This window comes from Eimeria tenella, genomic scaffold (genome assembly GCF_000499545.2).
Source record: "Eimeria tenella Houghton genomic scaffold, Eth_scaff91, whole genome shotgun sequence".
Classification (NCBI taxonomy): Eukaryota; Apicomplexa; class Conoidasida; order Eucoccidiorida; family Eimeriidae; genus Eimeria; species Eimeria tenella.
In genome coordinates this window covers 34,172-47,302 of record NW_013543467.1, presented here as the reverse complement: position 1 = coordinate 47,302, position 13,131 = coordinate 34,172, and the positions used below count along the sequence as shown (strand labels likewise).

Genomic DNA, 13,131 nt, shown 5'->3' with positions numbered 1-13,131 from the left:
CTTACCCCTCACTACCACTGGGCACGACGCCATCCTGGTCGTCGTTGATTCTCTCAGCAAGATGGCTCACTTTATTCCGGCCAAGAAGTCCCACTCAGCCGCTGACACTGTAGAGCTCCTTGCTGACCGTCTCATCCGCTACCACGGCTTCCCCGACGTCCTCGTTTCCGACAGGGATCCTCGTTTCCAATCGGAAGTGTGGTCGCAATTGTGCTCACGTTTCAATATAACCCGGGCGATGTCTTCTTCTTACCACCCGCAAACGGATGGCCAGACCGAGCGAGTTAACCGCACCCTTGAACAGATGCTACGCACGTACATCCAGACAGATGAGAGGGAGTGGGAAGGCCTGCTGCCTGCCTTGGAGCTAGCGTATAACACCACCAGTCATTCCTCTACTGAGCTTTCCCCTTTCGAAATCATGATTGGGGAGAATCCCTTAACCGCAGCGGACCTAGACATTGTTGGTGCTTTGGCTCCTACGCTCACTCCCCCTATGACTAAAATCTTCCGGCAGCTCTGCGATCGCGCACAGAGCCATATCCTCCAGGCAAAGTGGCGTCAGAAATACTACGCTGACGCCCGCCGCAGGGCTGTGGAATATAAGGTGGGCGACCAAGTCTGGCTTCGTGGTAAACACTTACCTGCTCTTAACCATTGTTCTAAGTTTGAACCTAAATACCGTGGGCCCTTCACAGTGACCGAACGCATTGGCACGGTCGCTTACCGTCTTGCCTTGCCCCCCACATACGAGGGACACAATGTTTTTCATGTTTCACAATTGGTCCCAAGTCATCCCCGCGATCCCGCTCTAGTTCCACACGAAGCTCCAATGGGCTGGCCACCAACACGCGATGACGCCGGCAACCCTACGGACCAGTATCTTGTCGACTATATCTTGGACCAAAGAGGGACTGGAGAGGAGGCGCACTATCTTGTTAAGTGACGGGGTGTTCCCGAGGAAGAGGCCACATGGGAACCCGCACATCATTTGGCGGGTTGGCAGGGTGTCCCGCCTTACTTCGGGCGTGGCGGTGCCGCCAGCGCAAACGCCATCCATCCTGACGACGTTCTTCTTCTTCTTCTTCTTCTTCTTCTTCTTCTTCTTCTTCTTCTTCTTCTTCTTCTTCTTCTTCTTCTTCTTCTTCTTCTTCTTCTTCTTCTTCTTCTTCTTCTTCTTCTTCTTCTTCTTCTTCTTCTTCTTCTTCTTCTTCTTCTTCTTCTTCTTCTTCTTCTTCTTGTTCTTCTTCTTCTTCTTCTTCTTCTTCTTCTTCTTCTTCTTCTTCTTCTTCTTCTTCTTCTTCTTCTTCTTCTTCTTCTTCTTCTTCTTCTTTCTTCTTCTTCTTCTTCTTCTTGTCCTTATTCTCTTCTAATGCTAATGCCATGGACGCACACGGCGCCCAGCTCTTCCTTCCCCCTCGTCATGAAGGCTGCCAGCCCTGCGGGCGTCGGACGCTGACGGACTCACACCGCTACGCCTCGGGAGGAGCAAGATGGTTTCGAGCCTGAAGACGCCTTCGCTGGTAGCAGCGCCACGCACGAAGCAAAGCTGGGCATCCTGTAAGGTGATGAGCGGGTTCCCAGGTGGCTTGATCTTCACGGGTTACGCTCCACTTGACGGGGTAGCGGGCGTCGGCTCCCGAGCCGCGCTGGTCCATGATATAATCTACCTCATACTCCTCTGTTGGATTGCCTACCGCGTCGCGGATAGGGGGCCAGGCAGCGTCTGCTTCCTGGGGAACCAAGTCGGGAGGGCTGGGGCAATGAGGAACTAACTGCGAAACATGGAAAACGTTTTGGCATTTATAGGTGGGAGCAAAGCGAGACGGTATGCCACGGTCCCTATACATTCGATAATTTCAAAGGGTCCTCCGTAACGGAGCAGCTGTTCGAAGCCGATAGATGCTTGCTACTGAGCTAGACCTTATTGTCCACTGCATACTCCACGGCTCGAGGATTCATGTCTGCGTAGCATTTCTTCTGCCATTTTGCCTTCAGGATGCGACGATGTGCTCTGTCGCAAAGTTGTCGGGAAAGCTTAAATCACCGGAGGAGTGGGCGTAGGCGATAACGCGATCAAGATTCGCAGCAGTCCGCGGGTTCTCGCAGATCATGACCTCAAAGGGAGAGGAGTCGGTGGAGTCGGTGGATGAATAGCGTGTCGTGTTGTAGGCAAGCTCCAGGACGGGAAGCAAACGCTCCCACTCGCGTTCCTCAGATTAGACGTAGGTATCAAGCATGTGCTCCAGTATGCCGGATGGCTTCGATTTTGTCTTCTGCAGGTTTGATCCCCGCAGCAGAAATGGTATAACCCAAATATGTAATTGTTTGCCTTGCAAACTTGCACTTGCGGAATTTTGGGTAGAGCTCATGTCTAAGAAAAGTGCTTAGGACTTGTCGCAGGAGAGAAACGTGCCCAGGGAGGTCGGAACTATAGATAAGCACATCATCTAGGTACGCAATAACGCCCTGTCCCAACAAAGGTTGTAGAAAGGCATTAATATTGGCCTGGAACGTAACCGGAACGCCCTTAAGGCCAAAGGGCATTACTCAGTACTCGAATAGCCCGAGGATGGACCGGAAAGCCGTCTTCCACCGGTCTTCGTTAGCCATACGTATTTGATGGAATCCTGCTTCAAGATCCAAAGTGGAAAAATACTTAGCGCCTCCCAGTATCTCCAGAATGGTTTGAATGGGAGGTAGTGGAAAATCAGGGGCTATCGTAAGGGGATTTAGAGCCTGGTAATTAACAACCGTACGCATCTTCCGCTCCCCGGAGCCATCATCACGTTTGTCTACCATGATCGTAGGAGAGCAAATAGGCGAATACGTCGGTCCGATCCAACCACTGACCGAGAATTTAGCTATCTCCTGCTTGTGGAATGTGATCTGATCTGGGGTCATACGGTATATTGCAGATTTCGCTGGAAGTTTTCCAGGCATAAGTAGAATATGGTGATCATAAGGGCGCTTCGGCGGTAATCCCTTAGGTAAGTTATCGGGAGAAACTGCTCGATGCTCGTGCAGCACACACGGAATATCCTGCGCCTCTATCGAATTTATCCATTCGTTGAACAGAGTGTGCTCGAGTTTTGCCATAGGCCAGGGAGACTCCTCATCATCCTCCGCTGCCGCCGAGGCGGTTGAGGCCAAAGGACTACCCCAGCCCGAGGACGTCGGGTGATTCCCAATTAACGCGCAACAAAGCGCGCCTTGCCATTCATCGGAGAACCTTAGGGGCACCGCCGAACCGGCTTCGGGCAAAGCCAGTATGAGATGCAAACCGTGCAGTGGAGCCCTGAGATTCTTTGTGTCAGCCGCCGCCGGAGGAACGAGCGACGTTATCCGTGCTTTCGCCTTAGTCTTCGCGTGGGACTTATGCCGCCTTGGAGGCGGGCGTAGGAATATAGCTGCCTCCTCGGCTGACATACCCGCCACTTGTTTTGCCAATATCTCATATGCTTGCTCTGCTGGGGTCCTTGGGTGGACTTCGGTGGGATAGTCACCTTGCAGCTTTGCTTCACCAGTCCGAACGACCGGTAACTAACACCACTGGCCATTCACATAGGTTCGGAGTTTGTTGGATTGGAAATACCAGGCCACCTTGTGTTCCGTCAGCCAATCCAAACCCAAGACTAACTCATAGGGAACGGTTCCCACTAAAAAGTCCCCGGAAAAACGTGCATGTCCGCCCCACATCGTCAATCTCGTCACAACCCGATCAATGCGTAGTTGTTCACCTGCAGCTACGGTGAACCTATGCTCTTCTGGAAGTCTCCGCACCTTCAGGTGCAGTCGTTTGACTGTTTAAGGACATGAACTTCTCGAAGCCCCAGTGTCCAAGAGGGCCTCACAAGGACTCCCTGCGAGCTCAACGCGAAGTGCCGCCGTCGCACCCACATAACACAATGCTCCCCCTTGGTCGTAAGACTCTTTCGTGCAAGTGTTTCCGAAAGCGGCTGAGTCCCTTCCGCGTGTCCACCGCTCGTGTTAGTTCCTTCCGCAGTGTTGTGGAGTTGGTTTTCCTACTCAAAGGAGACTGGAGTGGGATTAGGGCCTGTTGCTACCGCACACGTCATCCCTTTGCCATGGCTACGCGGCCTAGAACGCTCGTCTCCAACCACGCCTAGGCTGCCCTGTTTAACCGTTCCGTCTTCTCAGTGATAGGACGGGTGGGCTCCCTCCTGCTCTTGTCCTCCGGCTCGGGCCGGCCTCGTTCATACGTAGGACAGTCCCGAGCATGGTGTCCCACACCGCCACACTTCTTGCATATTTCTCCCGGACGTTTGGTACTTTCCCCTTTGCTGGGGCAGACACGTGCCGGAAGTCCGCGACCCTGACACTCACAGCAGTTCGCGTGGGTTTCCCCAGGTCGATTTTCAATTTCCTGGCGCCGATGGGGTCCTTTGGCTTGGATAGCAGCCCTAATGGCTCGACTGGTCCTTTCCCGGACTTCCAGCACACTCTGCTTGGGCTCGTAGAGACGTGCTGCGGCTGTCGTTGCTTGTTCCCACGACTGATATTTCACCTGCCCGTTATTGGTGATTAGAAGATGGAGGTCTGCCGATAGCCCAGTGCAGTAATAGTCAGCGAGTTCGTCGGGGGCAACACCCAAACCACGCTCAGCCACAGCCCCAAACCAGTCCGTGTATTCCTTCGGGTTACCATTCCACCGTACTTTATCCAGCTCCGTTAACAATTGACTCTGCGGCATTGTTTTGTCAAACCGCTCCAGAAGCCTGCGCTGTACGGTCGCCCAGTCGCTTAGGTTGATAGTTCTCCGTAGATACATCCAATACGTTAGGGCCGGGCCCACAAGGTGGTCAATAATTGCATTTCCCCACTCGCGCGGTTCCAATCCCATCTGGGTGTACCGGCGCTCGATGCGCAGCAGAAAGGCCTGCATAGTGCTGCCGTCTTCTGGTAGTAGGGGAATCGTTGCGCCCGACTCGACTGCCCCCCCTATAACAGTTCTTATCACACTCATAGCGGACTGGAATTGGTCCCACGTGACGAAGGGACTGTCCCCTGGCATAACATTGGTCATAGGTATCACCTGCGGGGGCGCCTCCTTATGCCCATGCGGCCGCTCTGCCACGGTGGGCTCCGGAGTAGCATGACGATGATGGGCCGGTGTCCCGCTCGGCATTTTGTTCACTGACATTGTGGAAGTCTCCTGCGGTGTGGGGCCGATAACGCGTCTGTTGCGGAGATGCATCCCTTACCGAGCGAAGATTTCTAGGCATGAGTTATTAAAACATAGTATTTCTACTCCCAAGTCCGGAAAGAACAAAGATTTCTATCCCGGAACAGCCCCCAAATGTAGTGCACAGCGCCTGCTGCTGCGACTACACTGCTACCTGCCCCCTCGAGCAGGGCCTATGATCGGCACCTAACGATGGCCCATTTCCTTGAAACAGTAGCGTATATATATCGAAATAAAGATATTCTTAAGTTTCCGAAATCTGTTATATCTGAAAATCCCCTCTCACTCGGGGTTTTCGCCTCCTAGGCCCCGTGGGGAGGAGGTGTAGTGCGCAGGCACCACAATGGGGCTTGCTGGTGACCTATAGAGGATAGTTAACTGATGAACTATAGGCGGCTAAGAGGTTGAGACGCAGATTGAGCGCCGTAACCTCTTCCTAGTGAAATAGAAATGTAATGTATTAACAAATTAATGTATAAACTAGAAATGTCTGCGAATGCTCTAAGATTGGGGCTGCCGGCAACGCCGGTATCGGTGCGCATCACAACCTCACCAGACCAGAAAAGCAAGAACAATAAGAAACGTCAGATATGAGAAATATGGGTTTGAGAACTTGAAACAATACGAACTTTTCAGTAAATTAGGTGATGTTACGCTACAGATGTGTCAGTAGTAGAGAAGATTTCATTGGTCAGCAGAGTTCAGGGCTGTGCAGCAAGGTGGTCGCTGTAGAGACTGCAGAGTACTACAGGAGGCCTGGACCGGTGCCGGCACTATCGCCAGCCCCAATCTCCAGGTTTTTCAAGGCACCTGTAGTGTATGCATGTTAATTCGCAGACAACTTGCCTTACTTTGATCCAAGGAAGAGGGTCCTGTCTTCCTCCAGTGTTGCGACCTCCTGTAGGTCGCTAGCTAGCTATCTTCTATAGGTTACCAGCAAGCCCTATTGTAGTGGCTGTGCACTGCACCCAATCTTCGAGCCTTCGCAGGCATTTCTAGTTTCTACATGTTACTTTGTTAATACATTGCATTTCTGTTTCACTAGGAAGAGGTTACAGCGCTCAATCCGCGTCTTAACCTCCTAACCGCTTATAGGTCATCAGTTAGCCTTCCTCTATAGGTCACCAGCAAGCCCCATTGTAGTGTCTGCACACTATCAAAGGCATGCACAGACTCCTCGCTCCCTCGTTCTACCCTAGCCGCTGTTTTGGTACTGCAGCACAATCTATAGCGTAATGATTGGCGTCCCCACACCGCTTCTACGCAGCGTTCCTTGCTACTACTAAGTTACTATCTGGTAAAAGAATGGGACGCGCTTCTGACGAATTCTTCACATTCGACATATTTCTCATAAGCAATACCTACATTATGCTGCTACGTAGCCCAAGAATAAGGCGCCCTTTGAAAAACCTTCTACTTTCGATGCATCTCTCATGAAACGAATAGCAAATTATCAATAACAGTAGTCATTTTGCAAGTTATCAAATCCATTTTTCTTAAAATCCTCTGCACTAAGGTCTCTTGCTTTCTTGGCCCTCTAGGGCCGTAGCCCGCACCGGTGCCGGTGCTATCGCCAGCCCGAATCTTTGAGTATTCACAGACACGCCTAGTTTAACACATGCTAATTGGCTGGTAAATTGCCTTATTTCACTACTAGTTAGAAGTCCCTGCTCTTTTTCAGCGTGTTAACCTCTTGTAGATGACCACATCAACGAGTTATTCATAACTTGCGTCCTGCGTTGGCGCCCCTTTGCACATCACCTCACCAATAGCTCCGAAGGAACGATTAAGGCGACAATCGAAGTTTTTTACAATTTTTTTGTTACACCCATGGCAGGGACAATTGCACAGAGAGGTACTCTAAGTGCAAGTGTAGGATTCTCCTACTGTACATTTTCATTTACTAGCTACAGAATTATGAAGCAAGACCAATTTGAAATGACCTGCCAGTCTCTGAAGGCCTCCAGTGATTAGATGAAGTCTAACTGGGCACGTAAATTTGTGAGGAGTAAGTGTAGTGCATCAGCACTACAATGCCGGACCAGTGAGCCTACAGTGAGCTTATAGTGAGATATTCCTTGGAAAGAATGCGATTAAGTGCAATAGTAGCATTAAGCCAGATAAATTAAGCAAACGATATAACCAACTAGCTATGAGAGCCAGCTAGCTATGAGCGCCAAATAGCTAGGAGAACCAACCGGCTAAGAGAACCAGCTGCCTATCAGGGTTCTGGGGATGACTGAGCTGTCGAGATGTCGAACCACTTCAGGGGCACAGAGCCAAACAGAAGACGTTTTATAGTCTCCTTTTCATGGGTGTAAACAGACTAGAAACATGATCTGATGCTAATTATGTGAACTTAAGGCGTTTTCGCGTTATTTGTCTGGATACTTCTCGCAGACAAGCAGGTGTATACAAAATGGCAGCAGTGAGTTCGCTTGCGCACTACAGCAGCGGTTGTGTACACTGTGCATTCTGCATAGAAATAAAAGAGGACAATCAAGAATTCACCAATAAAACAGCAATCTACTGGGCCTGCTAAAATTGCAGGTTTGGCGAGGCAAGGCTTCAGAGCAGTGGGCGTACGGGCAAGCGCTACATGCTCTCGAAGTTGCGTAGGTGAGGAGCATTCGGGACACCCGCCGTAAAGAAGCGTCGCGAGTTTAGTCACGAAGCACTCTGCGTCTCTGTCTGGTTACCAATAGTATTCAGCTGTTAGAGGCGTGCAGACGGTTTCAAACTGATGAGTAGAGGCTCGATGGTGGCGCAGTTTCATCAGAGGTTTAGCTGATGCGGGCCAGCTTTGGGAAATTTACAGATTTACGCCGAAACTTCCGGCTATCTCGAGGCAGCGAATGCCGTGACTTCGAGGTCCCCCCACGACTACATAGTGCAGCTTCAAAACTACAGCGCACCCTTAACACTGGTTGAAAGGCGCCTCCCCCGCAGCAAAAGCAGTTTCAAGTTTTCACAGAGATCTACTCTGCTGCTTTCAGGGGAGTCTTAAGAGTTCTTAAACCTCCACATAGCGCCCAGAACCAAATTATGTAATTTAAAAATTACTGTGAGCAAGAGAATTAACGACCATAAAACATGAGAATTCGAAAAAGCAGTTGGATCTTGCTCTAAGATACCTACCTGTACACTGGTGGGAGGCAGTGCGACACCCCCTTTCCCTAACTTCGACCATTTTCTCCTTGATCACACTCATAATCTACTTCCATGTAAATTCAATATCGCAATCGCGTTACCTGAGGCCTCAAATCTCCGTCCGCAATATGCGTCCCCCGGTATGAGCCAGTCTACACAAAGAAGCCGTTAAATTCATAGTTAGTGCGAAGCAAACTGGCCTAGCTTGGGCGCTCTCAGGCTGGTAGAAACTAATATTTGTAAGTTCTTTTAGTTTCTAGGCTCGAAGCCTGACCCTTTTACGCAGTGCTATGTTCAGAAGTTGGGCGTGCTGCAAACTTCACGCAAACGGCCTCTTAACGCCATGTAGCGAGCTATTGTTCACATATTGCCCATTGCAGTGTCATTTAAAATCATTAATTTGCTGATGATGCCAAGATTAGTGCGCAAATACATGTGATGAATGCACCTGAACGCTTCACACAGGTTTCGCCGACCCTGTTAGAAAACCCTCTGTGTGCCCTGTGATCTAATAGTGGCAGCCCAAAACATAAGAACAATCTCTAAATGGGAATAAAACAAACATAAAAAGGTATAGAGGCTCAGAAACGCTGGGCGCGGTGATGACAAAACACATGCACTGGCAAGTGGGGCTGTGCTCGTGCTGGCGCAGCAAGGGAATGCACATTAATTTTTGAAAAATTTTTAGAAGTAGAATCTCCTCCTGTCCATTAATTTTGACTGGCTCCTCGTCTTAAGAAGCGGCAAATGCGTTTGTTGCCCGGCAAGTTTCTGTAATTGAAACAAGCTAAACTCTACGGACTCCTCAACACTGTATCTGAATTGTTGCAGCCCCTACCATCCCTAGTCATGGCCCTCACACAGTGTGACAAGTTGTCGCAATGCCATTTCACATTCGAGGCACCTATGGGCTCACTCATTGTGTCGCCTTTGGGCGAAGCCACGTGAGATGCCCGAGGATAGCGGCGTTCTTAGGACGCAGAAGTTGGGCCTTTTCAGCTTCTACGCCAAAGTTGTTGACGATGGCTGCATTGCAGTCGGCCTGCGCTGAAGCTAGAGAAGGAACCCAGCCAGTTACGGTTCTTGGCGGCGCAAACATGTCACACGGCGGACTCATTGACAAGCAAAACCCAAGCAAGAGCTCCTGCAATGGCTTCAGTACTAGCATCAGCGAAGGTGACAGTACAGAGTGCATCGAAAAATCTGAAGGCTGTTGCCAGCATGAAGTAGAGGAGTCTTTCTCGGTATTTGATGAAATTTGCCGGTTCTCGCTGTCGTCAACCCGCAGCAGCAGGTCTCCTTCAGCAGCGCAAACGGCCCTGCCCCTCCACGAGGCAACTGGAACGAAAGAATCAGATTCAGGGGTAGTGAGCGGTACTGCTTCCGAGTTGCCTGTTTTTTACCCAAGCTCCAAGACCAAAGAGGGCCCAGCTGTTCTGCTAGCTGTACTTCGTGAACTCGCCGATGCAAGTGTGCGCACTCCGCAAGCTTGGGCGCCGCCTCTTCTCCTCATTTTGAAGCAGTTGCCGTTGTTGAGCGTGTCAGAATTGCACCAAACAGTTGCACTTCTTGCTGCCGCTGGTTGCCGACCACCGCTGTTGCTACAGGGACTCTGTGAGGCCTTCAGCTGGCGCGCAGCGGCAAAAAGGACTGATGCTAAAAAAACTGTTCTTTTTTTGGATGCACTCAGAAGGCTGAGGTAGGGGCTATAGGCGCCACTGCTCGTTGCGAGTGTAGGGTTCTCACCAGTAAACTTAATCTCTTCGGGTACTTTTCAATATCGCTGCCCCTCTCTGATCCTTAAATCTAGTATGCTAGCTCCTGATTTCATTTTTGTGCTGTCATTTTTAATTATCTCTTTCTGTTTGCATGTGTATCATTCTAGGTGCGTTTTTTCTACCGTCTCTGGGCCGACTTTCGAAGAATGCGCCTGAAATGCGGCCCTGTATCTCACTCGCTAGCTTGCCGCGCAGCGGCTTCTGCTGTTCACTTGTTTGCCATGCCTGCGTTTTGCCCGTATTCTTGCGTATCCCCATGGTTTTCACCTTCCCCATCTTTATTCATTTGCTCACAGAAATCTTTTAGCTTGCATTCACGTGCAGTTTTGGTTCTGCATGTGCATAGGTATCTTCCTTCGGAACGTCACCTTACTGCCCTCCTTGGTTCACTAGAGAGAAGGCGAAAGCCTCTCACAGTGGGAGATTTATTGAAGATCCAAAGATTTGTTGTAAGATTCTTGCAGACCTATTTGATATACATATCCTCCACAGTGGTGTTGTTAGATCTTGCAGCTCTTGATAGGTTGCATTCGTTTCTGGTGTGCTCTACCACTCTCCGGGGTGCGGTCCCTATTCGCACATGGGGCCAGATTCTTGTGGCACAGCTACTTCTTCTTTCCATTGGCTAACCGGTGTTTCATCGGAAACTGCCAAGGCAACTCTGCCCGCATACAGCTGGCAATATCATCCGAAATCCATAATCCTGGAACCTCTGGAGGCCTGAGTACTCCACTTACTTTTGCAGTTATGCTGCTTTTGTATGCTGCTGAAGCGAGCAAATGAACTTGTTTGCACTGAACAGCTAATGCAGCAGTGCTGTCAGTTTCTATTGTTGGCGATGTTTGTGCCCGCCCCCGCCGCCTGCAGCATTTTAAATTGTAACATGTGGATGTCCGTGCAGTAGTGCAGCTCGCATCAGGGTGACAGCTGTGCCTTCGACGTATGTGGCATGCCTGTCCCTTTGTTTTACTAGGATGAGTTGTGCGTCCCCCCTCATCTCGCCTCTGCTCCGTTTTTTGTTTCTGTTCTACCACAACTTAAGCGAAACATTGCTGCCCTCAAGCCACCAGAAGCTGCAGCGCTGGCTTCACTCCTATTGAAGAGAAAAGAGTTGGACCGGTCAGTCACCCACCCAAATTCAAGCACCGGATACATACGTAGTAAGACGATTAAAACAAGTGATTTTGCTCTTCTTTTCCGACAGTCCTTCTCTGTGCACTGATGATGCGCGCAATGCTGCGTGTGGAAGCACCAGAACAGCAGCTAATATCAACACGATTTATGTGGAAATCGCGGTGATCTTGGGTAAATCGGTCTAATTGGGCCGTTGTATCAGTGTTTATGCTGCTTTAGAGACACCGCAGAGTCTCTGAGCACTGCAGTATACGAGCACCTTGGAGGAACATCGTCGTTTTTGCTGTTGCAGCAGAGAGCTGCCTCCATGGAAGGAACACTACAAAATTCACTGTACGCGCAGTGGCAGAATATCCCAGAAGGACATGAACAAACGCTGCAGCAACGGAGGGAACGTGTAGCTTTCCGCTCGTCGCTTGCATCCCTTCTTCACTTGGGGAAGAGCCTTGCTTCAGCAGATCTCAAGCAATTTCCGGTTGCGTACAGCTGGGTGAGACCCCAATGTGCCCCTTGACTAACAGCTGACTAGATGAAGTGCCCATCAATGCTGTTCGCCCGAATGCAACTTGGACGCCTCATCAAGGCAGATGGTAGAGGAACTGTGGTGCTGATGAATTGACCGCAGCAGCGGCGTGGAGAGACATGCTCGCCATTTTTTCATGTTAAACTGTGCTGCCTGGATTTTGCAGGCACTCGAACGAGAAATAGAACTCCACTGGTCAGCGATGGCCCCAGCAGAGGTCTGTGCGGTCCTCAGGTAATCTCAGATCTCAGTGGTTACTTGTTCCCCTTGCATTTTGTTGTGTCTCGTTCTCTAATCCAGCAGCTTGTTAAGAACATTGTTCGTTTATCCCTGAGTTTGTCCCACCCCTTCAACGCCGGCATGAGGGCGCGAGGCCACAACTGCGTCTCCGTCAACATGATTCGGTGGAAAACACCAATACTTTGAGAGTTGATCTCACGTGTTGCTCACCGACGCTTTCTTGTTATCTGCTGCTGTCATTGTTTCAGGCTTCTGGCGAGGATGAATTATCGACCTACATCCGCGCTAAATAAGCTCGGGATCTCCTTGCAGCGCAACATCCACCTTTACACACCAGACATGGTGACGCTACCATATACTCAATCTTGCCTACTATCTTGGCAACTGTGACTTTTCGTTTGCATCTGCACCTCTCCGTGTTTCTGTTTATGCTCCTTTGCCCCATTTTCGCTTAGTTCTTTTCTCCGCCTTTCTTCTTTTTCTGTGCTTTAGTTACAACCGCATTGTCTGCTGCTTCCTGTGAGCACCATATGCTCATCGGCCACATGGTTTGTCACAACTCATTGGCCGTTTTGAGTGGCTAATAGCGGCGCCTCCGCGAATTCCTTGCCTCGCGACAACGCGCTTCTCTTTAATGGTTACGAAGGAAGTTGTTGATTCCGTAGTAGGCTCCATGCCTCACTCGATATTTCCTTTGCTGTTGATTTGCGTTTGCGTTGCTTGCGCCCTTGGCATTTGTTGCTGCCTGCAGTTGTCAAGCTGCCTGTCAAGCTTAGACTCGCTGCTCTACACTCACTATCCTTTTCTCACCTCGCTTTCTGAGCTTTTACTACAGAAGCAGATCATGTGTAAGCAAGGGTGCCTCTGCGTTGCACTGTTCGGCAGCTGCATGCCCACGTATACCATTGCATCTGCTGCTCTAAATAGCAGCAGGTGCTGGTTGGCGCTCGAGTCCTTAGTATGCTTCTCCTTTTGGCTTGAGGTCTCTGTGCGCCGCAGCTCTGCGTCGGCAATCTCGACGGCACGAAATCAATAAACGGCAAAGAGCTGAACACCCGCAACCGTCCCTTCGGTTTGTGAGCCAGCTGTCAGCCGTGTCT

The 13,131-nt window shown here is 50.3% G+C and overlaps 1 protein-coding gene across 1 annotated transcript; it reads left to right on the top strand.

Annotated features, from left to right (window-relative positions):
- Positions 1 to 9,378: 9,378 nt before the first annotated feature.
- ETH_00000715 (uncharacterized protein) lies at positions 9,379 to 13,111 on the top strand (the record flags this gene model as incomplete). The annotated part of the gene is made up of 7 exons (XM_013378631.1): positions 9,379 to 10,055; positions 10,481 to 10,583; positions 11,108 to 11,253; positions 11,488 to 11,758; positions 11,958 to 12,025; positions 12,280 to 12,373; positions 13,031 to 13,111. The coding sequence occupies 7 exons, from the start codon at positions 9,379 to 9,381 to the stop codon at positions 13,109 to 13,111; spliced, it is 1,440 nt and encodes a 479-aa protein (XP_013234085.1).
- Positions 13,112 to 13,131: the final 20 nt, after the last annotated feature.